At 37.5% G+C, this 26,885-nt stretch overlaps 1 protein-coding gene across 3 annotated transcripts; it reads left to right on the top strand.

The window, feature by feature from the left end:
- Window positions 1-491: 491 nt before the first annotated feature.
- ZBBX (zinc finger, B-box domain containing) lies at window positions 492-26,885 on the top strand. Of its 3 annotated transcripts, XM_014938796.1 has the most exons (19): window positions 492-559; window positions 1,183-1,304; window positions 1,897-2,010; window positions 3,541-3,634; window positions 8,802-8,850; window positions 8,996-9,105; window positions 17,034-17,087; window positions 17,653-17,827; window positions 18,657-18,777; window positions 19,292-19,416; window positions 19,623-19,726; window positions 20,054-20,160; window positions 20,983-21,014; window positions 21,378-21,625; window positions 22,440-22,590; window positions 23,150-23,302; window positions 24,256-24,492; window positions 25,621-25,756; window positions 26,715-26,885. In XM_014938796.1, the coding sequence occupies exons 2-19, from the start codon at window positions 1,237-1,239 to the stop codon at window positions 26,788-26,790; spliced, it is 2,154 nt and encodes a 717-aa protein (XP_014794282.1). In that variant the 5' UTR covers window positions 492-559; window positions 1,183-1,236; the 3' UTR covers window positions 26,791-26,885. The 3 variants fall into 3 exon arrangements, with proteins under 3 accessions (XP_014794282.1, XP_014794281.1, XP_014794280.1); XM_014938795.1 differs by lacking the exons at window positions 492-559; window positions 1,183-1,304; window positions 1,897-2,010; ... (1 more) ...; window positions 8,802-8,850; window positions 8,996-9,105 and adding an exon at window positions 5,633-5,685; XM_014938794.1 differs by lacking the exons at window positions 492-559; window positions 1,183-1,304; window positions 1,897-2,010; ... (1 more) ...; window positions 8,802-8,850; window positions 8,996-9,105 and adding an exon at window positions 11,065-11,189.

Here is a 26,885-nt window from a genome sequence, read left to right as displayed (position 1 = left end):
TTTTGCTATTGAGCTCAGTTATACATTTGATGTCTTTCAAATAATAAGCTTCTCTACATCATTTCAGTTAGGTCCTGCTTTCAGCTGGAGTCTGATAGCCCACAGTTGAAGAACAATTTGCAAACGTCCTGTCAGCTGTAAGTCTCTGGACTATAAAGTTTTTTTTTACTTTTCCATATGCATCCCAGCAGCACAAGTAAATGTTCGGCTTTGACGCTGTGCTTGGCATGGATTGTTGGCATGTTTCCTCCAGCAGCCTGCTTAGTCTGTGCTAGTTAAAATGCAAACATTTTAGTGCAGGGATGGTATGGATATTAAGCTCCAGTTTGGACTGTGCTGTATGAACTTGCTTGTTGGAAAAGTATTTTACAACCTGGAGAAAAACATTATCTTTAAAATACCACTATCTTTAGCAGCTGAGCTTTTGCTATTGAGCTCGGTTATACGTTTGATGTCTTTCAAATAATAAGCTTCTCTACATCATTTCGGTTAGGTCCTGCTTTCAGCTGGAGTCTGATAGCCCACAGTTGAAGAACAATTTGCAAACGTCCTGTCAGCTGTAAGTCTCTGGACTATAAAGTTTTTTTTTACTTTTCCATATGCATCCCAGCAGCACAAGTAAATGTTCGGCTTTGACGCTGTGCTTGGCATGGATTGTTGGCATGTTTCCTCCAGCAGCCTGCTTAGTCTGTGCTAGTTAAAATGCAAACATTTTAGTGCAGGGATGGTATGGATATTAAGCTCCAGTTTGGACTGTGCTGTATGAACTTGCTTGTTGGAAAAGTATTTTACAACCTGGAGAAAAAAAATTATCTTTAAAATACCACTGTCTTGAACTTTGAGAGTAGGGAATAACTTTGCTGTGCGAGTTACTGTAGTCTTTTGCATCAATTTGGATATGACCGAAGACATTTATCTTTCCAAATCATTTGAGATGGTTTGACTTCATAGCCAGTGATACAATTTTCTCTGCTTTCATTGAACTTCAGAGGATTGCCCAAATGCAACAAACAAGTAAATCTTTTCCCTGGTATCATGAATGTAATAAAAAGTTTTTCTTTCAGTTAAATGTAATCTAGAGCTGCTGTAGGATTTTATTGGCATTTCATCTAAACAAGTTCTGCGCTCCATTTCTTTCCTCCTTTTACTGTTTTAATTTCAATTGAATTCCCATTTTAACAGGTTGCTAACTGTAGATCATTGAAATTATTTTTAGAAGAGATTATACTGGGAATCATGAACATCAATGACTTTGTAATACTCCCAGGCTCAAAAACTGGAACCTCTGTGAGATTAAAAGCAAAGTAAGTGCATTTTATCTGATTGCGATGGAAATGTTTTTTTCATCATTTTTAATAAGTTTTAATGCAACATTAAGTAGAAGAGCTTGTTTGTGTGGGAGCAAGAAGAATCATGTTGTGTTTCTTCTCTGGTATTTTCCCTATGGTTTTATCCTTAAGCCTTTCTTTTCTTAGGCTGTAATCTATTTTCTAAGTAAGTTATAGGTAAGTTATGGTGCTGAATATGTAACATACATATAGTTTGTAAACAAACAATACTAATGGATTCACTGGGATAGCTTATTTTAATACATTTAAGCAACAAACCTTTCTGAATACGGACACAATTGTATCAGTTTTATGTTGGTCACTCTAGAGCTTATGTTGGAGTAGCCAAATCACTGTCAACATAACCCTCTGTAATGAGATATTCTTGTGTCCAAGGAGTTTGCACCTGACCTGCCCTAAACTGTTTTCAGTCTTGCTGGGAGACAGAAGAGTGACATGCCTTTAATGACATTTTTTCCATTTTTTTTAACTTGCTGCTTTAAACATCTTCAGGTGCCTTACTTTCATGTAGTTTCTAATGAATGTTTTACTACTGTAACTTCTCCAGAACTGTCAGAGAATTGCAGTTGGAGAAAGTGCGGTTAGAAACAGAAAAGAAAGAGATGGAGAAGAAGTTGCAGCAACTACAGTCAAACATGAGCAGAGAAAAAGAAGAGAGAAGGTAGGTTAAATTTCTATTTAAAAAAAAATGGAATCCAATGAGATACTCCCTCCACACCTTCTCCTGCTCTTCTAAAGTTTGGAATTAACAACAGTGTTCAGTCTCCTCTCTCCAGTCTTTCTTCTCAGTGATAAACTATTACTTTCTTATTTTTAAACTCCCAGGTGAAAATATATATATATATATTTTTTTTTTTTTTTTAAGAAGTAAGCTAACAGTCCTTCCTGGCAGGGATATTCCTTCAGCAGCAGAGATCCCTTTTCCTCATTTATTCCCTCTTCTTCCTTTTTCCCCTGTCTGATTGGATTTGTCACCTTAGTTTTAAAGCAGGAGACAGAAAGTAGTTTCTCTTGCACTATTTCAGTTTTATTTCTGACATTTCTAAAGAGGATACTGTTCTTAATGCTTTGATCCTGTTTTGCATGCATCTGTGTAGGCATTTTCTGTGTGATGGAAGCATGGCTTGGAAAGTAAGCATAATGTAATGAAGCAAGTGCTAGAGTGGGAGCTTCAATCTCAGCTCTGTTACTGTCTCTCTCTGAATGTTAGCAAATCTCTGCAACATCTGCTTCTATTTCTTTGTACTTCTGCCTGATGTATTTTGTCACTGGAGATGCAAGTGCCTTGGGTACCTCAGTGCTTTAGTCTTGGTGGTGCTCAGGGCCTGCTGTTTGCAGCTCTGTAAACTTCTGCTGAAGCTGTTGAGGCAGTGTTTTCCAGATAGTGCATGGTGCTTTTTTCCCCAATATTGTTCTTGTGCAGCTGCTCTTACATTGTTCTCATGGCCTTGTACCTGCAAATCCTCTTCCTATGGTGAGTTCAAATGACAGGTATCATTGGCATTTGCACCACTGATGGGAAGATCATCCCTCTTCCCTCCTACATGTTTTCCTTACCCTTTGTTTTGTATGTGTTAGTTTGTTTTGCTCTGTTTGGTTTTCTGTAAAACAAAGTAGATCACCCATTTTAATACTTGCTAAATATTATGCAATAGTGTGTTATGCAGTGTGCTAAAACTGAAAAATTGCTGTTTCATCTCCCTTAGTCTTAAATTCTTCCCTGCTGTCTTTCATCTTCACCATAGTAGTCAATTTCTAAACTGATATTCACTGAAGTCTTAATTGTAGGTTTGTGTTCCTGGCTTATTTTAGCTGTGCTGGATGAATGCCCCAGAGTAAATTGGGACAACGAAGACTTATTTAAAGTGTACTTCTGTTAAATTTTCATTCTCCTAAAACTAACCTTAGAGAATTGATGGGATTTTCTTACTTTTAAAAACTTAGTGCAATTTGATGGTCTAAAAAGAAGTACTTTCTTATACATTTGATGTGTTTACTCCTATTAAAGTAAATGCAAAGATGGTTTCAATGGAATGGAGGTGTTTGTGTTTTGGGGAATTGATGACCTATAGACAAGAATTTTATTTTTGTGATGCTCTGTTCTTATTTAAAAGCCTGAAGAAAAACCTTTATGCTGCTCTTACTTATAGAAGATAAAATTTGTAAGTTCTTTCTTGCTCTTGGTTCATAGGACATCAAGTGCTTATCGTTGGAAATCTGGACGGGCAGGACCAATGACCATCCAAGCCCGAGTTTTGTCACAAAGCAAGAAAAACAATGAAAAGGTAGTAATTGATCAGTATATTTGCGGGTAAACCTATTTAAAACAAACCAAAGATTTAGAACATCTATGCTACAAAACATGGGAATTTTAAATACTTAAAAAATATGGAATCATAGAATTGTCTAGGTTGGAAGGGACCTTTAAGATCACCTAGTCCAACCATCAGCCTAAAAGATAAAAACCATCACAAAACCATGTCTCTAAGTGCTATGTCAAACCGTCTTTTAAATACCTCCAGGGATGGTGCCTCAACCACTTCCCTGGGCAGCCCATTCCAAAGCTTAATAACCCTTTCAGTGTAAGCATTTTTCCTAATTTCCACTCTGAACCTCCCCTGGTGCAACTTGAGGCCGTTTCCTCTTGCCCTATTGCCTGTGATTGGGAGAAGAGACTGATCCCCGCCTCTCTGCACCCTCCTTTCAGGTAGTTGTAGAGAGCGAGAAGGTCTCCCCTCAGGCTCTATCCAATGAGATACTCCCCCCACACCTTCTCCTGCTCTGCTAAAGTTTGGAATTTACAACAGGGTTCAGTCTCCTCTCTCCAGTCTTTCTTCTCAGTGATAAACTATTACTTTCTTATTTTTAAACTCCCAGGTGAAAATATATATATATATATTTTTTTTTTTTTTTAAGAAGTAAGCTAACAGTCCTTCCTGGCAGGGATATTCCTTCAGCAGCAGAGATCCCTTTTCCTCATTTATTCCCTCTTCTTCCTTTTTCCCCTGTCTGATTGGATTTGTCACCTTAGTTTTAAAGCAGGAGACAGAAAGTAGTTTCTCTTGCACTATTTCAGTTTTATTTCTGACATTTCTAAAGAGGATACTGTTCTTAATGCTTTGATCCTGTTTTGCATGCATCTGTGTAGGCATTTTCTGTGTGATGGAAGCATGGCTTGGAAAGTAAGCATAATGTAATGAAGCAAGTGCTAGAGTGGGAGCTTCAATCTCAGCTCTGTTACTGTCTCTCTCTGAATGTTAGCAAATCTCTGCAACATCTGCTTCTATTTCTTTGTACTTCTGCCTGATGTATTTTGTCACTGGAGATGCAAGTGCCTTGGGTACCTCAGTGCTTTAGTCTTGGTGGTGCTCAGGGCCTGCTGTTTGCAGCTCTGTAAACTTCTGCTGAAGCTGTTGAGGCAGTGTTTTCCAGATAGTGCATGGTGCTTTTTTCCCCAATATTGTTCTTGTGCAGCTGCTCTTACATTGTTCTCATGGCCTTGTACCTGCAAATCCTCTTCCTATGGTGAGTTCAAATGACAGGTATCATTGGCATTTGCACCACTGATGGGAAGATCATCCCTCTTCCCTCCTACATGTTTTCCTTACCCTTTGTTTTGTATGTGTTAGTTTGTTTTGCTCTGTTTGGTTTTCTGTAAAACAAAGTAGATCACCCATTTTAATACTTGCTAAATATTATGCAATAGTGTGTTATGCAGTGTGCTAAAACTGAAAAATTGCTGTTTCATCTCCCTTAGTCTTAAATTCTTCCCTGCTGTCTTTCATCTTCACCATAGTAGTCAATTTCTAAACTGATATTCACTGAAATCTTAATTGTAGGTTTGTGTTCCTGGCTTATTTTAGCTGTGCTGGATGAATGCCCCAGAGTAAATTGGGACAACGAAGACTTATTTAAAGTGTACTTCTGTTAAATTTTCATTCTCCTAAAACTAACCTTAGAGAATTGATGGGATTTTCTTACTTTTAAAAACTTAGTGCAATTTGATGGTCTAAAAAGAAGTACTTTCTTATACATTTGATGTGTTTACTCCTATTAAAGTAAATGCAAAGATGGTTTCAATGGAATGGAGGTGTTTGTGTTTTGGGGAATTGATGACCTATAGACAAGAATTTTATTTTTGTGATGCTCTGTTCTTATTTAAAAGCCTGAAGAAAAACCTTTATGCTGCTCTTACTTATAGAAGATAAAATTTGTAAGTTCTTTCTTGCTCTTGGTTCATAGGACATCAAGTGCTTATCGTTGGAAATCTGGACGGGCAGGACCAATGACCATCCAAGCCCGAGTTTTGTCACAAAGCAAGAAAAACAATGAAAAGGTAGTAATTGATCAGTATATTTGCGGGTAAACCTATTTAAAACAAACCAAAGATTTAGAACATCTATGCTACAAAACATGGGAATTTTAAATACTTAAAAAATATGGAATCATAGAATTGTCTAGGTTGGAAAGGACCTTTAAGATCACCTAGTCCAACCATCAGCCTAAAACATCACAAAACCATGTCTCTAAGCACTATGTCAAACCGTCTTTTAAATACCTCCAGGGTTGGTGACTCAACCCCTTCCCTGGGCAGCTCATTCCAAAGCTTAATAACCCTTTCAGTCTAAACATTTTTCCTAATCTCCAATCTGAACCTCCCCTGGTGCAACTTGAGGCCGTTTCCTCTTGCCCTTTCCTCTTGCTCTATCACCTGTGATTGGGAGAAGAGACCAACCCCCACCTCTCTACACCCTCCTTTCAGGTAGTTGTAGGGAGCGAGAAGGTCTCCCCTCAGGCTCCTTTTCTCCAGGCTGAATAAGCCCAGCTTCCTCAGCCAATCCTCATAAGACTTACTCTTCAGACCCCTCACTACCTCTGTTGCCCTTCTCTGGACATGCTCCAGCACTTCAATGTCTTTTTTGTGGTAAGGGGCCCAAAACTGTTCACAGGACTTGAGGTGGGGTCTCATCAGTGCTGAATAGAGGGGGACAATCACCTCCTGAGGTTAAGCACCTTCTGAGTAAAATTTCTGATTGTTCCTCCAATTCAACGGGAAACATCAAGTTCTGTTTAGTTATCTGGTGTTTTTTAAATTGCATTAGGTATCGAGCTTAATAACCCTTTCAGTGTAAGCATTTTTCCTAATTTCCACTCTGAACCTCCCCTGGTGCAACTTGAGGCCGTTTCCTCTTGCCCTATTGCCTGTGATTGGGAGAAGAGACTGATCCCCGCCTCTCTGCACCCTCCTTTCAGGTAGTTGTAGAGAGCGAGAAGGTCTCCCCTCAGGCTCCTTTTCTCCAGGCTGAATAAGCCCAGCTTCCTCAGCCAATCCTCATAAGACTTACTCTTCAGACCCCTCACCAGCTCCGTTGCCCTTCTCTGGACATGCTCCAGCACTTCAATGTCTTTTTTGTGGTAAGGGGCCCAAAAGTGTTCACAGGACTCGAGGTGGGGTCTCATCAGTGCTGAATACAGGGGGACAATCATCTCCTGATGTTAAGCACCTTCTGAGTAAAATTTCTGATTGTTTCCCGTTGAACTGGAGGAACATCAAGTTCTGTTTAGTTATCTGGTGTTTTTTAAATTGCATTAGGTATCAATTTATCATTGCTTCTACGGACTTAATATTGTAAGTGTCTAATTTGATAGCGATGGAAGTCATCGGGAGCCTATCACTCAGATGTCTGATGTCCATTATGAATCTGAAATGCAAGGCTTCATGTAAACTTTTGAGTACAAGTTGTCTATATTCATAGATTAAAGCTATGGGAAAGGTAACAGCGTTAAAAAATACAACAGTTAAAGTTTTTTCTTTTACTCAGTCACTGCATAATGGCATCTCCATTCACAGTAGAACTCTCATATAACTCTGTGGTTCATTCTCTTCCCCCCACGCATGCTTCTGGATCTCTTATAATCTTTCTTATGATCCTTCTGGATTTCTTTCCATGAAGTACAGAAGGAGACTGAGGTCCCAAATTGCGACTTGCTCCACAGCAGCTGAAAAAGTCCTACATTCATCCCCTGAGGAGTGATGCCAGTTGGTCAAGTGTGGGTTAAACAGATCTTTGAAGCATTCTGTTGGACAAGGACTGGACTCAGTCCATTCTCCTGGACTGAGACTGAATGCTTCTGAGCGTTTTAAAATGTGGATTAGGTTTATCAATTGTCTCTTGTTCTATGGCATCCTTGCTCAGAACTAAAAGGCGGAGGTAGAACTTTCCTGCTAAGTCATTGAAAAAATTGTTTTCTTCTTAATATGTTCACAATGGGATATTTTCCCCTTATTCCCGTTTGGAAATGAATAGAGCAATTTTGCTCAAACTCTCAAAAAATAGAAGGCTTCATGTAAACTTTTGAGTACAAGTTCTCTATATTCATAGATAAAAGCTATGGGAAAGGTAACAGCGTTGTTTTCTTTTTAATATGTTCACAAAGGGATATTTTCCCCTTATTCCCATTTGGAAATGAGTAGGGCAATTTTACTCAAACTCTCAAAAATATTAAGGATAAGGCAGATGTATGAGTGGTTAAAGTTGGTAAAATTTGTAAGTAGCTGAAGACTGGACCTTGTAGGGTGTGTTGTCACTTCCAACTTTAATAACCTAGTCTTAATATTTCATTCTCTGGTGAAATGAATTCATCATTTTAATAGCTTAGGCTCTTGTCCTTGAGGCTTTATCCATCATGGCAGCAAGCATTGGGTGTATCCATCATCAAATAATGTTAATGAGTGCTCCTAAATACTGATTGTGATAACAGAGCTTATGTCCAGCCCAGAACTGGACGCAGTACTTCAGATGGGGCAGAGTAGAGGGGGAGGGAATAAGGCAGATGTATGAGTGGTTAAAGTTGGTAAAATTTGTAAGTAGCTGAAGACTGGACCTTGTAGGGTGTGTTGTCACTTCCAACTTTAATAACCTAGTCTTAATATTTCATTCTCTGGTGAAATGAATTCATCATTTTAATAGCTTAGGCTCTTGTCCTTGAGGCTTTATCCATCATGGCAGCAAGCATTGGGTGTATCCATCATCAAATAATGTTCACAAGTGCTCCTACATACTGATTGTGATAACAGAGCTTATGTCCAGCCCAGAACTGGATACAGTGCTTCAGATGGGACCTCACTGGGGCAGAGTAGAGGGGGAGGGTGATCTCCCTCGACCTGCTGGTCACACTCTTCTTCATGCACCCCAGGATGCCACTGGCCTTCTTGGCCACAAGGGCACATTGCTGGCTCATGGTCATCTTGGTGTCCATCAGGTCTCCCAAGTCTTTTTCCTTGATCACAGATTTAACAGCTGTCGTGAGCCATACATGGAATTTTCTCTTTGGATAGATCCTTGGCTATTTTCCTAGAATCAGTAGCATTTTAATTCTCTAAAAGTTACGCTTTTATTTATTTTCATTAGCGCACCTTGTTTATAATAATATAAATATTCTTCTGTATAGATTTCTTCAGGAAAAGTGAAGTTGCAAATACTCAAAGACCAGATTCAAGGTAAAGACATCTTTGTTAACTAAATAAAAACTCAGGAGCTTCTTGGTAGAAGATCTGGCTCTTGGAGGTTGCTGCAATTAAGCAGTAAAGAGAGCAGAGACTGGAATACTGGGTTGGTTGGGTTTTTTATTTCTTTTTTTTCCAGAGCCAGTGAAAGAACCATTTAAGCATGAAATGGCAAATACTGTAGCTCATAAAGAATCTGAAGTGAAGGGGTCAGCGTGTGGACGAGGTGAAGTTAAGAGTGAGCTGCTGGTAAGGAAGTGGTTTAAAAATTATTATATAGCACCAGAATATAATGTGTATATATATTGTAGCTTTGTAGCAGCATCTAGACATATGTATATTATATAGTATAATACGTTGTGAAGATTTTTTTTTTAATACATTATTTTTGCAGTTTGTTCTGCTGCGAAAAATAAGACTTCTCTAAGATGGTCACCCTGAAGTGCTGTGTCAACTCTTAGATGTGCAGCAGCTTAAAAAGAGGAAAAAAATTATGTATTTGAGGATAATTTGATCCTACTTTATTTAAATATCTTATCTTGCTGGAATTGAAATTAAAGTAATAGGATTTTTCACCTGTTTCCCAAAATATCCACTTTAATTTTAGGATTTCCCTCTCGGATAACTACTCAGTGCCCATAAAGTAAGAGGAGGTTTTGTATGCTGATCTCCCTGAATGGCAAGGAAACAGATTAAATGATTCTGTTATCCAGACAGTTACTGGTTTTTTTAACAGAAAGTTTCTTTAATCTGTATTTTTATTAATTTGCCCAGCGTGTGACTGTGCCTGAAGGAGCCTGATCTCTCACTTCAATAAAGAACACTGCCATGTGATTAAAAGAAGATGTATGGTTTCAGGCAAATAGGGCAAAATTTAGTGGTCTGTATATATTTTGTAATTTTAAATACTTCGATGAGTGCCAAGGTGTGTTTTTTAATTCTAGCTGCTTTCTGAGCCCGCACTTGCTGGCTGTGGTAGGGTGGAAATTAGTATCATCGACCATCAGGTGATTTATATTTAATAGAGAGATTTTTGCCTTTTAACAAGTGTAAGTAGGAAACCTAGCTTCCAAAATATGATGTAGTCCTGTGCTGTTCGGTTTTTGAAGTAACTTTTGCAAATAGAGTAGAAAATAGCCTTTAATAAAGAAATGAATGGAGGAAATGGCTATTTTTATAAAAAAATAGGATGTTTTAGAAAAATTTCCCCCCACACCCTCTAATACATGCGATGATAAATTTGTGTATATATATATGTATATTTTATAGCAGAATAAGGAAGTTGGAGGTGCTAACGCTCAAACCACAAGGAGCAGATATTGTGGTTTTGTGCGTTTTTCATGCTTTTCCCCTGGAAAAGGGCAGTTTTCCCCGGCGGGATCCCGCCCGCCCTGGGGTAAGGATAAGGCAGATGTATGAGTGGTTAAAGTTGGTAAAATTTGTAAGTAGCTGAAGACTGGACCTTGTAGGGTGTGTTGTCACTTCCAACTTTAATAACCTAGTCTTAATATTTCATTCTCTGGTGAAATGAATTCATCATTTTAATAGCTTAGGCTCTTGTCCTTGAGGCTTTATCCATCATGGCAGCAAGCATTGGGTGTATCCATCATCAAATAATGTTCACAAGTGCTCCTACATACTGATTGTGATAACAGAGCTTATGTCCAGCCCAGAACTGGATACAGTGCTTCAGATGGGACCTCACTGGGGCAGAGTAGAGGGGGAGGGTGATCTCCCTCGACCTGCTGGTCACACTCTTCTTCATGCACCCCAGGATGCCACTGGCCTTCTTGGCCACAAGGGCACATTGCTGGCTCATGGTCATCTTGGTGTCCATCAGGTCTCCCAAGTCTTTTTCCTTGATCACAGATTTAACAGCTGTCGTGAGCCATACATGGAATTTTCTCTTTGGATAGATCCTTGGCTATTTTCCTAGAATCAGTAGCATTTTAATTCTCTAAAAGTTACGCTTTTATTTATTTTCATTAGCGCACCTTGTTTATAATAATATAAATATTCTTCTGTATAGATTTCTTCAGGAAAAGTGAAGTTGCAAATACTCAAAGACCAGATTCAAGGTAAAGACATCTTTGTTAACTAAATAAAAACTCAGGAGCTTCTTGGTAGAAGATCTGGCTCTTGGAGGTTGCTGCAATTAAGCAGTAAAGAAAGCAGAGACTGGAATACTGGGTTGGTTGGGTTTTTTATTTCTTTTTTTTCCAGAGCCAGTGAAAGAACCATTTAAGCATGAAATGGCAAATACTGTAGCTCATAAAGAATCTGAAGTGAAGGGGTCAGCGTGTGGACGAGGTGAAGTTAAGAGTGAGCTGCTGGTAAGGAAGGGGTTTAAAAATTATTATCTAGCACCAGAATATAATGTGTATATATATTGTAGCTTTGTAGCAGCATCTAGACATATGTATATTATATAGTATAATACGTTGTGAAGATTTTTTTTTTAATACATTATTTTTGCAGTTTGTTCTGCTGCGAAAAATAAGACTTCTCTAAGATGGTCACCCTGAAGTGCTGTGTCAACTCTTAGATGTGCAGCAGCTTAAAAAGAGGAAAAAAATTATGTATTTGAGGATAATTTGATCCTACTTTATTTAAATATCTTATCTTGCTGGAATTGAAATTAAAGTAATAGGATTTTTCACCTGTTTCCCAAAATATCCACTTTAATTTTAGGATTTCCCTCTCGGATAACTACTCAGTGCCCATAAAGTAAGAGGAGGTTTTGTATGCTGATCTCCCTGAATGGCAAGGAAACAGATTAAATGATTCTGTTATCCAGACAGTTACTGTTTTTTTTAACAGAAAGTTTCTTTAATCTGTATTTTTATTAATTTGCCCAGCGTGTGACTGTGCCTGAAGGAGCCTGATCTCTCACTTCAATAAAGAACACTGCCATGTGATTAAAAGAAGATGTATGGTTTCAGGCAAATAGGGCAAAATTTAGTGGTCTGTATATATTTTGTAATTTTAAATACTTCGATGAGTGCCAAGGTGTGTTTTTTAATTCTAGCTGCTTTCTGAGCCCGCACTTGCTGGCTGTGGTAGGGTGGAAATTAGTATCATCGACCATCAGGTGATTTATATTTAATAGAGAGATTTTTGCCTTTTAACAAGTGTAAGTAGGAAACCTAGCTTCCAAAATATGATGTAGTCCTGTGCTGTTCGGTTTTTGAAGTAACTTTTGCAAATAGAGTAGAAAATAGCCTTTAATAAAGAAATGAATGTAGGAAATGGCTATTTTTATAAAAAAATAGGATGTTTTAGAAAAATTTCCCCCCACACCCTCTAATACATGCCATGACAAATTTGTGTATGTATATATTTGTATATTTTATAGCAGAATAAGGAAGTTGGAGGTGCTAACGCTCAAACCACAAGGAGCAGATATTGTGGTTTTGTGTGTGTTTCATGCTTTTCCCCTGGAAAAGGGCAGTTTTCCCCGGCGGGATCCCGCCCGCCCTGGGCTGCTGTGCCGGGTCTGGCCGCCAGGCGGCGCTGCGCCCCCGCGGGAGGCTCCCGCCTGGCCCGGCCCCGCCCGCACCCACCGGCGGCTTCTCCGGTGTTCCCGACACAGGCAGCTCTTCTGCTTAATTGCAGTGTTGGCCTGCCTAGAAATCGTTACTTCTGTGATGAAGTGAGCCGCGATTTGCTTTTTCCTTAATGCCTCCCCCTCCCTTGGAGGTGAAGCTGTGCTTCTCAGTGCTTAATTCCTGACCCCGCTAAGGCTCGTAGGTCACGAATAGCACTTGTAAGATGAAGGCAGCGCTGGTGGGTAGCAGGGCATGGTTTTGTCACTGCTTGGGTTGCAAGGGGATTGCTTTCACACCATCACATGTGACTTTCTTATTCAGTAGAACGTTTTTCAGTTGGGGGGAAAAAAAGAGCTTTCGTAGAAGGAAATAGCTAAGCTGTTTTATTGCAATACGTATTCGGGTTGTTACATGTTGGGGTTATTGAGCCTGGAGACCAGAAGACTTCAAGGAGAGCTTGTAGCCCCTTACAGTACCTAAAGGGGCTACAGGAAAGATGGAGAGGGACTCATTATTAGGGCATGTAGTGACAGGACAAGGGGTAACGGTTTTAAACTGAAAGAGGGGAGGTTTAGATGAGATATTTGGAAGAAACTCTTTCCTGTGAGGGTGGTGAGACACTGGCCCAGGTTGCCCAGAGAAGCTGTGGCTGCCCCATCCCTGGAGGGGTTCAAGGCCAGGCTGGATGGGGCTTGGAGCAACCTGGTCTGGTGGGAGGTGTCCCTGCCCAGGGCAGGGGGTGGGAACTACGTGGTCTTTAAGGTCCCTCCCAACCCAAATCATTCTATGATACAGAGAAAAAAATCATGGTGTCTTTTCTTGTGCCTTGATGGAGTCTGTAGTTACGTATGCCTTGTGGAAAACTGAGATAAATTGAACCATTGGTAGTTGGTGGAGATGTGGAACACATTACTGGGACAGGAGATTTTTACACAAACTCTTTGAAAGATTGTTATTGGTATATTGTTTGAGATGTTTCTGAGTATTTGGATGTCAAATATTTTCGAAAAAAAAATTATAAGTACTAAAAGGTGTTTATTCAAAGACAATTATATAGCCTTGTGAGTATATTTAACAGTCTATGTTACTTGTAATTTAAATACAGTTATAAGAGCTTGAAACTCTGAATTCCTATTTAGAATTATGTCTGTCCTTGTCAGACCCCACTTTCAGCATTCTTGATTCTTTCATAATTGGATTCCACTCACAAAGGAATAAACTGTGATGGAAGTAAAATGTTTCACAGAACAGTGGAGACTTAAGTTGTGTGTAGTTTTATTATTCAGCTCAGTAATACTCAGTTTCTAACATAAAACTTTGTCTCGTATCTGTTATGAAACAATAAAAATTTTATAATTTTATAATTACGGTAGTAAAGATTCCTCCTAGAATTATTGTATAACACTTAATTGTAGCAAACTTAAGTTTCTCATGCATTATATTTGATTGCATTTCATAAATTGGTTGTCAAAGCTCTTTTTTGCACCAAATTGTACATGCATTTAGGAATTTGTCTTTTGGACAAAACCACTGTTTTTGTTCTCCTAAGGTTGTTCCAAATTTAATCTTGATAAATGCCATGATTTGCTTTTTTAATAACTTTTCAAATATGGATTATTATGCTGGTTTTCATTTTCTTTCATTTCTATGTTAATGATAATTTTTATAGCTGGTCTTAATGAATCCAAGGGAAGCCATGTCAGGAACTTCTTATGAAAAAAATGTTTGGATTCTGTTGTCATTGTTACGATTACAAAGGATTGATTTAACTATTTCAGTTCTACCATATGAGGATTTCCTGAAGGGAAATATTACTTTTTGATAGTGTTGCTGGACGTGTCATTCTGTTTTCCCCCTAAAATATACTTGATTATCTCATTCTCTCTTCCTGAAAATATAATTCTTTTAGTACTGCAGTAAATTGTCAAAGCTATTGTTCTGATAAATAAATCTTAGTCAAAATGATCCTTGCTTGTAGTATGTTAGTAGAAAGATTACATCATTTGATGGAAAAACTTCAGGTGAGAATTTAAGGCGGTCACAGAAAGATACAGCATCTTGTGAGCAGCAAAAAGCCAGCAATAAATCATCTTTTTTGGGATGGTGTGTTATCCTGAGTTATGCAGTCAACATGGAAGTTTTTCCATGAGCTGTTTTGCATGGATATAAAAAAATATTTTACCACACACCTCTAAATGCAGGCAGTTTAGGATTTTTTTCAAATAGACAGTAGCAGATCTTTTAAACCTAGAACTGAAAGGTGGGTGGTAACAATAGTAACATAAGTGATAAATCTTGACAATTGTAATGCATTCTCTTGGAGATCCACAGATATGTATATTTAAAGGGGTAAGGTAGTTACCTAATTTTTGGTGCTACACAAACTGGATTGAGATGTTAGAATTTATTGTGGGGGTTAAAGGCCAGTTCATTGGAGGAATACAAGGCTTTAAATTGAGAATCGTGGAGTGCTATGACCACTCCATCTGCATCAGGAGAATTCCACCTTAAGTTGTCTTGATTCTACCCTGCCACCCTTTTACTTTTCTTCCTTATTCTCTCCAGTCCTACTCTGAAACTAATTAGAAGCTTCCTCTATTATTAAAGAGAGGTAACAAAAGGGTGCAGAGAGAGATGCTAGTGATCAAAGTAGGAGAAAAATTAACATCGAGTTCAGCTGCTAGGAAGTTTAAGATGAGGCTAAAACAAAGAATAATTCTCTAAAATCAGTTTTGCAATTCTTGCACAAGTGTTTTGAAGCAATTGAGCAAAACTTCAATGAAGATGTTGTTTATAGAAACAATGCAGCAGGGTGAGCCTTTCAAGTATTGATCTGCTGTTACATACCATGTGCCAGAGAACCAGAAGGATCCATACGTAATGCAACTGTGCTGGCTCAAAGAGAGCAGGTGTATGAAGCTACAGCACTAAAATTATCTCCTCCAAAGGAACGTGACTTCCACTGAATTCTGCTGTAATGTTAACATTATTTTGTTTATGTAGTGAAAAAGAAATCAACGCAATCTTTAGCTATTTACTTTTGAATGCATGTGGCATAGGAAGCAATGAGCCAAGAAGGGCTATTACAGAGAGAAATTCCTTTCTTTAAGTATGTGCTTCTGTGACCTCTGTGTGTTGGTGATGCTGGGGAATAAAGATTTGCTAACAGTTATGGGTGATTATGGACTCTTAGGTTTGAGGAAAAAGGCAAAGCAGGCGTGTTCATACAGTATACTTTGAACCTTATTCATCCTGCAGAAGAGTGTAAGAATCAGAGGAAGACTGCAGAAGGGAATAAGTAGCTGCTATTTGAAGCGATTAGTCTCCCTGCATTTGTATACTCACTGGCACCTTAAAAGTAGCATTTAATGAGCAACAGCAACTGCAAAGTCACTGGCTCGATGATAGTGTAGAGTAGGTGGAAAGGAGATGTGAATACATCCTGGGTTTGCAATGGCTGCTTGACATACTTGACTTTCTGATGACACTTTCTGCCTCTGCCTTTACTGCTTTTGTGTTTTCGTGGCAAGAATGTGTTTATTACTTGGGGTTTTTATAGACAAAGGGTCTTTCCTTCTGGTCTCCATGCACAGGGAAAGGTTGAACATAATTTTTTTTTTTTGTTTTGCTTTGTTTTTGCTTGATAATCATTCAAGAGTTGACAATGAAAACCTTCATATCACATTTCCGAGTAATTTTCATTATTCTAATGAAGGTTGCAAATCCCAGTGTGAGTAAAACTGTTACTTTCTTTCTGTAGCTATTTTCAGTCAAACTCATCTAGTTCTTGATAGTTTGGACTTTCCTGGACTATTTTTTGTGTGTGAACGGGTATTTCAGTTCCTTGGATGAACATTTTCCTCCTCTTGACCTCTACAGATGTGTTTCTGTCTACTGAAAAGCTTCAGTAAGCAGAACTTCGTTAACTAATTACTAATTAATTATTTAGAGAATAAGCCTTATGAGGAGAGGCTGAGGAAGCTGGGCTTGTTCAGCCTGGAGAAAAGGAACCTTCTCCTTCTCTACAACTACCTGAAAGGAGGGTGCAGAGAGGCAGGGATCGGTCTCTTCTCCCAATCACAGACAATAGGGCAAGAGGAAACGGCCTCAAGTTGCTCCAGGAGAGGTTTGGATTGGAGATTAGGAAAAATGTTTACACTTAAAGGGTTATTAAGCCTTGGAATGGGCTGCCCAGGGAAGTGGTTGAGGCACCATCCCTGGAGGTATTTAAAAGACGGTTTGACATAGTGCTTAGAGACATGGTTTTGTGATGGTTTTTATCAGAGTTCGGTTGATGGTTGGACTAGATGATCTTAAAGTTTCCTTCCAACCTAGACAATTCTATGAATCTGTGATTCCAATGAAGTACATTGCTCATAAATTTGTTTAAATGGTATGTGCTACATTAAACGCCTCACTTTGTCTGTCCTGTGTAGCACCTAAGGGAATATTCAGATTATTCCATTTTTGCTCACACATTTGCACACTATTGATTATTGAAGTTGTTATGTGTATATTTCACCCTCACTCTTCAATATGCGGTTACCTTCCTGCTTTTAATATTGTGTTTGGTGGAATGTTTGATTGTCTTTATAATAAATGAATGGTTTCTTAATGTTTCATTAACAGACAGAAGCTGATATACGTGTTGGAAAATTGGAAGCCGTTGATCACATCAGGGAGGTAAATCTGCATGAATTGAAAGTTAATCATGAGCAGAAGAAGGTAAATAGTGAGCAGTAGGTCATATCAGCAAGTTTTCTTCTCTGCTAGCATCAGTAGGCAGTGCTGAGGTAGTGTAAAGTTTGGAAAAAAATATTCTTTTTGTTGTTTAGGACATCTTAGGCTTAGTGGCCTTAGGTATTCCCACAGTGTACCAAGTGAGGGACAGGGCTGTCAGACTTGCACAGCCCATTGATCCCTGTTCATGTCTGTCAACATAATATCCATCCTGCACATAGGCTCTCCATGGTTACTGCTTTCTGCTGCTAAAAGTATTGAAGTTAAGTTTTTTGTGTATTTATATGAACTTTTTTTTGTTTAGCTTATTTTGCTGTTGATAGAACATTGGAATTTAGTTGTGAGCAAGACCTCATGAAAATTGAGTGATCTTGATTACCAGGGTAGCTGGACTAAGCCCAGAAAACAGGGTGCTGTATTTCCATACTGATACTGAAAATGTTATTGTAGCTGGGGAGAGGGTTATCATCAGAAGTGCTGTATTAATTACGTTGTGGAACTGATTTAGGAACTGTCCACAGAATCAACGTGTACAGGCCTTGAAAATCAGGACAAAGGATTATTGCTAAATGGTACATTTAATGAGGAGGAATCTGCAAAGTCTTTTCAGGAAGCTTTACTTCAATGGAGAAAAGGTAGTCGTGATCACAAAGAACAACTGCGTGCCAGTGAAGTCCTGCCAGGTATGGGGGTTTTTTTTCCTGTTTTAATTGCATTTTGAAAACATTAGGAGCCATTTTGGTGAGTTAGCAGATTTTTGATTAGTGAAGGTAGATGTTCTCTTAGAATATTAAATGTTTCTTCTTAAATTTTCTCTCTGTGTTCCTTCAGAAAATAACAACAATCTCTGAGGTTTGTTGTTTGTTTTTTTTAATAAGGTGCTGATTAGTGTTTATCCCAACTGTAGTGTTGGCCAGGTTGTTTAGCTTGTGTCCCTGTACTTTTCTGTGGCATTGTTTGTCACGTGAGACTTTAATATGAACTGTAACGCTCTTTTAACAAGTATATTTTCTGCTTGCCTTCCACATGCTCTTAGTATTTCTTTGTCCCAGTGAAAAGATGCAGCCAGTTGAAATATGCATGGAAAAATATGAAAAACCCCCTCTTGTCTGATTGGATTTGTGGAAGCTAGCCTCTTTTCTCCAGCTTGTTCTTTGTGTGGTTTTGTACAAAAAATATTATACTGATTTCTTTTTTTCTTTTTCTTTTTTCTTCTTTCCTGTGAAATGGTGGGATTTTTATCTGTGGAGTCATGGATTGTTCCCTACCTCCATCCCCTGCCCAATGTGATAATCTTCCTTTATGTGAGAAGCTGTGATAAATGAAGTTTTACTGGCTACCCCCACTGCTGACTGCTTCGTGTAAAGTGCTGGCCATTTAGATTTTGGAATTATGCAAAAACTTAGCTAGGCATAGACTACTAATGTGATATTCATTCAGAAATAATGTAGTTAAGTGACAAGTTTATAAATCGGAATAGCTGTATAAATCTGTTTTAAATAATTCCAATAGAATCGGTGGGAATTTGTGAGGTACAGACCAATTTTACTGTGATGAAGGAACCTGTCCACATTGAATTCAAGAAGGACGGCATGAGCTACATGGAGAAACTCTTGCTTAAGAAATACAGAAGGTATTGTTGAAGTTGCTGGTAGCAATGAAAGAGGACAGAACTACGTAATACCATTAACAAAAATGTCATGGAAACTTTTAAAATATTAGATACATTATCAAGAGTTAAGGTGACTGTACAATGTGCTTTATTGTGATAATATAACCAGACTCGGTGACTTAATATTTCAGAATTGCTGCAGAGGGAGTAGTTGGAGGGATTCTCTTTGCTGTCAGTTTATTGTAGTATTTGAAGACTGATAATGACGGCTGCTTGATGCTACAGGAACTTTATATGGAAAAGGAAGTACGATCTTCAGGACACTTTTATAAACATTACGGAGTTGTTTTGTTAGTCCCTGAGGTGTGAGGTCATCTCAATGAAATTAAAAGGAGTTGCTGCTTTTCAGCAGCGGTTAATGCTGCTGCAATAAATAATGTGGGGTGTCTTTTTTTTGTTTGGTTGGTTTTCTTAATGACTGTGATATTATCTTCAAATAAGATGACTTTAAGATTGATTTCTTTTCCTTCTTTAGAACTCCTGTTGATCAAATTTCTGGTAGTTGCGTTAAAGATTCAAGGCCTGTACAGACACTGAGTGAACATCAGGCTGTGACTGCAGAAGAGGAAGAAGGAGATGATGATGTCGATGACTTAACAGGTGTAATAGATTTCTATTTATTGAATAGAACTATTAAATACTTTTTCTTGTGATTTTTTTTTTTTTTTTTGCTATGATTGCTGAACAATCACATACTTAAGCAGGAGAAATATATGATACTTCATAATAAATAAAAAGTTTGCACTTGTATAAGTGAATCTCGAACAGGAAAAAATGAAATGCATCAAATTAACTATATTTTGTAGTTGAAGAGGTGAAGAGATATTGGACATCTGTTTTTAGAGAACAAGTACCCAACACTGTTTCTGAAAGTGCAGAGTCATCTTTGAAAATTGAGTTCCTTGATGATGTAAGTATGTAATAAATCACTTCATGAATCTTCACAGTGATCCTAATTGATTTGTTTAAATGTTGATCTTTTAGATACTTAAAGTACCAACAGCTAAATAATTTCTAATTTTTAAAAAAGGTGCATTTTTTTATCTTTTCCGTACAAATGTGGAAAATTTACCTTCCATAGTTTCCCTGTAAATTTTTCCTGTTGTGTCCAGGGACCCTTACTATACACAAATTATACAAAAATAAAATCTGCAGGCTTTTAGTCACTTGAGCTAATACTTTTTCGAATTTCAGTCTTTTGATGAATGTGGTTTCTTTGGTTTTGTTTTTTAATTAGTCTTATGGCAAGGACTTGGAAGAATCATCTGACTTTTTGTTGATGGAAGCTAGGGCTACGGGAAGGAATAAGCAAGGAAAAGCTGAACCTCTGAAGCAGTATGAAAGGTATCAGAAATGCAGAGATTGTTTGGAAGAGAAAAGAGGAATAACCCTGTCTCCTGACTTAGTTGTGTTCCTAAATAACAGGCACTTTACTTGCAGGCAGTCATACTTCATATGAATGGGGAGAATCCTTGATTATAAGTTGTAAATTGTTTTAAGGCATGTTAAAGATAAACATCTTAAACACAGACTATGCCAGTGTCATGACTTAGTGACACTTAGTTACTCCTCTCCCTCCCTTTACATTTCTTCCAAGATCCTGTCTGTGATTGCTTCTTTTGTGCTTGGAAGTTTTCATTTGAAGGACCTAATGATTCAATGACTAATTTGTAAGATGTAAGAACAGTTTGGCAATTAATGGGCCTATGACATGTTTACCATTAAAGTTAGTGAGCAGTAAGTTTGTGTCTTTGACTTTATCAGTGAGAAACCAAGGTGTATTAGTTGCCTGTAACTAGAAAGACATCATTTTGAAATATGTTTATTTTGTTTGCTTGATCACTCTAATGTTAAACCATGTAAAATGCATTTCTTTATATGTTTATGTCCTGAGTTACAGGTAGAATGTCTCTTTCATATGTTCTTACCTTAGTAGGAGCAGGGACCAGCATATAGGCAAGTCTGTAATTGGTCAGAGTTTTGTACTTTTAGATACTCTCACTTGACTACACTTTTAACTACAGGCAAAATTAAGAGTCTTAATAAAGTGGTTCAGGAGTTGCAGATAAGAAGGACCCAGTACAAGACCTTTTGCAGAGAGAATCTGTAGGCTTAATGAGATGTCCACAGCTGACACTCAGTATCTTTTTCTTTTCCTCTTGACAGAAATCCTGTTTATTCTAAAGAAGTTTCTCAAGGTAAAGTTATTGGTATGATTTACATAAGTGTATACAGTTTTAGCATTCTCATATGGGAAGTGGTAATCAACTATGATGGTTGTCTGTAAAAAATAATTAAAGATTGTTAAATTATGTACCATTCGCTTAGCTATGCAGGTCCCTTGACCACAATTTGATGGGCTGTGCAAGCTATTTTGAAATGGTAGGCATCTGCTATGACAGTAATCTCAAAGCTGTGAGCTCATTTTATGGCTTAGGGATAACTTCAGTGGAGGTTTCATATTTTAAGTTCATGAAGAAAACATAGTAGACTTGCAGGTTATAATTCATATTCATTTCTGTAAAAAAAAATAAATTCCTATTTTCATTATTTTGTTGTAGAAAAAATGGTTGACTGCAGTCGTCTTGAAAGAAATGCAGTGCAAAAGGAGAGTATTGAACTAAAGGCTATGAGAAGGTCACTTAGCTCCTGTGAACTACCTGAGAAGTTCTCTAGCCCTACTGAACTAATAAGCAACAAATATCTCATTGATACACAATTGCAGAAAAGCAATAAAGATTCACAAGAGCCGGATGGTGTCTGCAATAGTCCAAGTTTGGTTTTGCCTGTAATTACGAAGTCTTCATTGGTAAAATATTTTATCTTTGATTGCTAAATAAACTATGTTGCTTAATCTGCTTTCCCAGTTTAGCATGAGGCAACATACCATGTTCCTGAATCAGTTTGGAGATTGTGATAGTTGTGTGGTTACCATTAAATAATCTACCACTTTTCTCCAGGAAACCTTCTGGAACCCCACTGCAAAGCAATCAAGAGTATGATTTTAATCAGAGGATTGTCACTGCCTGCCATATTTCATATGTAGGGGATGAAGCCCTCTGTGCTTTCTGCTTTGTATTGTCAGTCTTCTGTTGATGGTCAAAAAAAGCAAATGAAATAACAGACTAGTTTCAGACAAATAAAAAAAAAAAGTGTTGGGGTAGAAGGCAGCTCTTCCCATGTTACTCCCTGTGTTAGGGGTCGCTTTACCTCTCAACTGAATGCTAAAAATTGTAGATACTCTTATCTAACCTAAATTATTCAAATGTTCTTTTGCTGAAAGTAAAATTGAAAGCAAAAAATCATGGAGGAGGTTGGGACATTGGATTTGGAGTCATTGTTAAACAGTATTACTCTAGTTGATGTACCCAAAGATAAGTGAAAACAAAGAAAAACTGCTTTACATTTCCACAGTGGAAGAATAGCTCTCATATCATTAGCGACTGAAGTTTATAGGATTTTAAAGCATATATCATGCAAAAACATCATCATTATGAATATCTATTGCACCAGGCTATCAGAATATTTCCAAGTTTTATGAAGTGAACATTTTACTGGCAATTTATGAAGTTTCATGTTTCTTTTCCTGTTTCTAATATATTTGTGTTTTATTCAAATTACAGGATGTAGCCAAAAGACAGAAATTTCTTTCTACGCAGTATTGGGGACTTGAAGGTTTCTTTGTAGGTGCAAACTGTAAAGGAGTAACGCTTGAAGCACATTCTCCACTCTGTGCTGACTCTGGCCCTATGGGGAGTAGCATTCTGTTTCCAGGTAATAGTGTGTGAATGAAGTCCTCAAACAATAGACATATTTATCACTGTTGCTGTAAGGCATCCTTATCTTCATGTAACATGGTTCTAGCTTAGTTTTAGAAGTCTCTTCTGGGTAACAGTCATGGCAACACATGCAAGTGATGCTATGGAGGAGTAAAATAAACTTACTACATTGAGTAAATTACATCAGTATAGTGCTATAGATTTATATGCTTCTTTATGTCCCCTAAGAATTTGGTTCCAGTAGGAATTTCTGCTTTCCTTTGTGTGTAATACGTATCACACAAAAAAAAGGTATCATTATCCTATTGCTTTTAATAGTGTATATGAAACAACACGTAAAATGCTTGCTGAACATGAATATTAATTTGATCAAGTATGTCACTTGAATTTAAGCTTGTTAGTGTGTTTTTTATATATATGTTTTACATTAGTGTAGAAAACTTGTTGCATGACTTCTTTAAATCGCGCACATTAAATACAGTAAATATAGTAACAGTAAATTCATATTAACACAAAACCTGCAAATGATTTCCTCTAATACCCTTTAATTGCAGGAGATGGAAACTGGGTTACTGAAAGGAGCTTGAGTGAATACGCTGATGACTCTGTAGTTCAAGGTGTCCTGGAGAGCCAATTGAACAGACTTCCAGGTGGTTTGGAGACTCCAAATAAAACTTCTCCTCTGGTAGCAGGGAGGTCGTGCTTAGGTAAGGAAGAACAGCTCTGAGGTCCTCCTTCAACAGGTTAATTTTTTGTGTGTAAAAGGTATAGAAGTGCATGTGATGACGATTCTGCTGAATTTAGGTAATTTTTATATCTTCATGTATTTATTTGTATTTTGGGTATAATGGCATTGTTTTCATAAGAATGTGGGTTTGAGTTAAAAATCATCTCTCTCCAGCTGTCACTAATGATTATTTATATTGCACTTAGTTTCTACTCCTGCTTCTATGCTATTAGTTCCCTCTTAGCTTGAATATTTAGATAATAATCTTTTCTAGAACAAGATTATGTATTACTGTGTGTTTTGCAGCATCTAGTACAATATGACTTTGATCTAATAAAAGATTTCTTCATGCTACTGAAATAAGTTTTATTACATGAACAATAAGAAACACGGAAAAAAGTAATGGGTAAATGCCTATGCACTTCTTAGTTACTTTTCTCAATTTCAATTGTATCCGTCTGAAAGAACATACCTTACATTATTTCTCTCATCTTAAGCAACCAGTTTGGCATTTTAATTTTAAAAACACTGTGTGTAGAAATTGAAACTGTCAATTTGGAATCCCTGAAGAATACTTGAAAGTGTCTGTATTTTATTCAGGTTGCATTAAATAAAAAAAAAAGACAGAGCCAAAGTTTTAAGCTTTCTACAGACATTCTCAGTCTCTGCCCTCCCCCAAAATTTGTGCCATTGCACGTAATATTTAAATATTTTTTTCTGAAAGGTGTCCCTGAGGTATGAGGTGCTACTTCCCAGTATAGTTGTAAGCTGTTTATTAACATTTATTAATTCACAATCCTAAGCAAAAGGAATAATCTGTTTGAATCAATTAATAATTTTAACTGCAATTAATGTCATTAATGAGCTGAGATTGAATTATTTTTCTGTGAAATCTTCAATTATTAGAAGTTATGACCTTTTCTGTTATTTCAGGGAATGATTCTAGAAGACCTTGGTCAACAAATGTGCTACATGGTAAATTATCTGGAAATTGTCCAACAAACACTCAGCCAAGACCCAAGAGTTCACCTGTGTGTTCGTTGAGAGTTAATACTGAGATACCAGAAAACAAGTGCGTTGATATAACTAAACAGGACGAGGATCTTTGGGAGTATATTGCTGACCAAGAAGCCCTACTTACTCTGGAAAAAGAATTACTAAGTTATGCAGGCAAGTGACAGCATTGTTTAGGTTTGTTTTTCCTCATGTTTTGAAGTAATGTCATGGAAACAAGTAGCTGTTTCATTTGCCTTCTCAGATCTAACTGATTTTGGTGCTAAACCATTTGACCATGAAAGACTTCTTTATGGCTGAACAGTGGTTAATTTCTGTTCGATCATACATTACTCTTAATTTAGTAAAGCAAACTGTTTCATGCTACTTTCTTAAATTTTTTACCCCCATGCAACTTTTAAAAAATTTTATCATTTCTTGCATTTTTGTTAACAGAGGTCTGCAAGATGTTCTCGGTACTATTGCAGATCATGAATTTCATTTAAATGAGTACATTTTCCTTGGATGTTTAATAACAAACACCCCAGGTGTTGTTAGAAACCAGATGGTTTTCTTAAGACAAGCTTCTTGGTTTTTCAGAAGGTGGGGGTGTGGAGGTGTGTAGCAGTGGCAGGCAGCCAGGGTCAGTTGGTTACACCTGAACAGATGAGTGAGTTCTGGTTTTGTTTTTTGAATACTGGGGGAAAAAAAACCCAAATAAAAAAAACCAAAATGCTTGGGATGCTTCTGTTCCACCTCAGTGAAGAGGTGGGTCAAGTGTCTGAGACAATTTTTGCCATAAGCAGTCTTGATAGACTGCATCTTTTTGGCTGTAACGTGGTCCCTCCCTTCTGATTTGCTGTTGTGCTTTCATATTGGTAAATCCTGGCTGTGATGCATCTTCAGTAAACAAAAGTAGTCTGGATTCCAGAGTGACCTATATTATAAAAAATTTTTACCTTAGGTTATGCTATACTTTTTCATACAATATATACTCCCATTAGGCAGCTCCCTGAGTTCTGCATTTGCTGCTGTGTTTTGAGATCCCATAGGTAATAGTGAGCCCTGTTGTAAAAGGTTTCATACTGTACTGGCATAAATATCTTGGAAGCAAACCCTTTCCATTCCTTTTAATGATAGAGGAGCCATATAATAAAAAGTCCTAATTTATTTGAGGATTTGTAGTTGTTTTGAGACTCTTAACGGCGAGTTTTTGCTGATACTGTGAAATTCTTTAGAATTGATAGTGTAGATATTGCATTTTTTTGTTTATATTTGTCCCTGAAATTACCTAAAATATTTCAGGTCCTGAAAAACATTACAGCTTAACTTCTGAAGATGTAACCTCCCCCAGCAGACACTCAGAGAAGATGTATAGAAATCCTACAGATTTCCATCAAAACCTGGAGCTAAAAGATGAAAGCAGAGTTGATACTCTCAGGTAAGTTAAACTTGCTGAGTATGTCTTTATGATATTGTAAAATGCTCAATATGTCAGACATCTTGCCAGAACTGAAATAAAAACAGTCTTGACTTTCTGATTGTACTTTACATGCTGATTACAAATTTCATCATGACCTATTTTGTATCTTGGTGTTCTAAGCCAGTACTCTCTGTCAGCTCAGACGAAGAATTAAGTGATATATTTTGTTGTTGAGACTCCCAGATTTTGGGCTTATGTTTTTAATTTTTAATGCATTAGTTTTTGTTTATATACAGCACTGAGATTTATAAGGTACGTCTATTAGAAATCGAAGTTCTTTGGTTGTAAGGTACCTTTAAAAAGAGCAGTTTTGAACTGGGGAGCGAATAACATTTAACTCACTGTAACTTATTATAGCAATCTTTTATATTGCCATGGAGGCTAAGGACATGACTGGATACAAGGAAGTTCCCAAAGTTCTCTGTGTCATTGGTTTCTTACTATGATCTCGTAACTAGTAAGGGTCAGTGAGACACTGTGAGGCTAACTACACACTATGAGAATATAGCTCATTCAGAGGTTTGTGATTGGGTGGGTTTTATTTAAAAAAAATCATCATAATATTGAAATTGCAAGTCAGTAGGAAACTGAACAATATTTGCAAATAGTGTGGATACTGTAAATGAGACCCACTTTCCTGGTTTACCTGTTCTAGGCTGTGGGATTTCTCTATTAAGGTGCATTAGTGGCAATGTTATTTACTTCCTATTTAAGAGGTGAAAAGGTCTGTGATGCAAACTGAGGGGAAAAAATGGAAGTAGTAGCTTGTAATGTATGTATACTTGCAAAATATACAGCAAGAGCTGTTTTCATGCCTTTTAGTTCCACATATGTGAACATACATCGATACAATTTATAGCAGAGTAGCTTGAGGAATTTGAGCTGCTGAAAATCACTGTTATATGTTTTTTTTAAGGGACTGGGATGAAAGCCAGGTGGATCATGAGGAAGAAATTCTGGAGGATAAGCAACAAGTTCTTGCATTACAGTGAACATGCAGAGAACTTAATGCAATTTCTGTCTTTACGTGTCATACAAAACCAAGAAGCAGATGAAGAGGGGTCTTAAGTGCTGCTCAAGATATTAT

This window comes from Calidris pugnax, unplaced genomic scaffold (genome assembly GCF_001431845.1).
Source record: "Calidris pugnax isolate Ruff unplaced genomic scaffold, ASM143184v1 scaffold52, whole genome shotgun sequence".
Lineage (NCBI taxonomy): Eukaryota > Metazoa > Chordata > Aves > Charadriiformes > Scolopacidae > Calidris > Calidris pugnax.
Note: the sequence above shows the minus strand (reverse complement) of the source record. Positions and strands in the feature narration are given on the sequence as shown.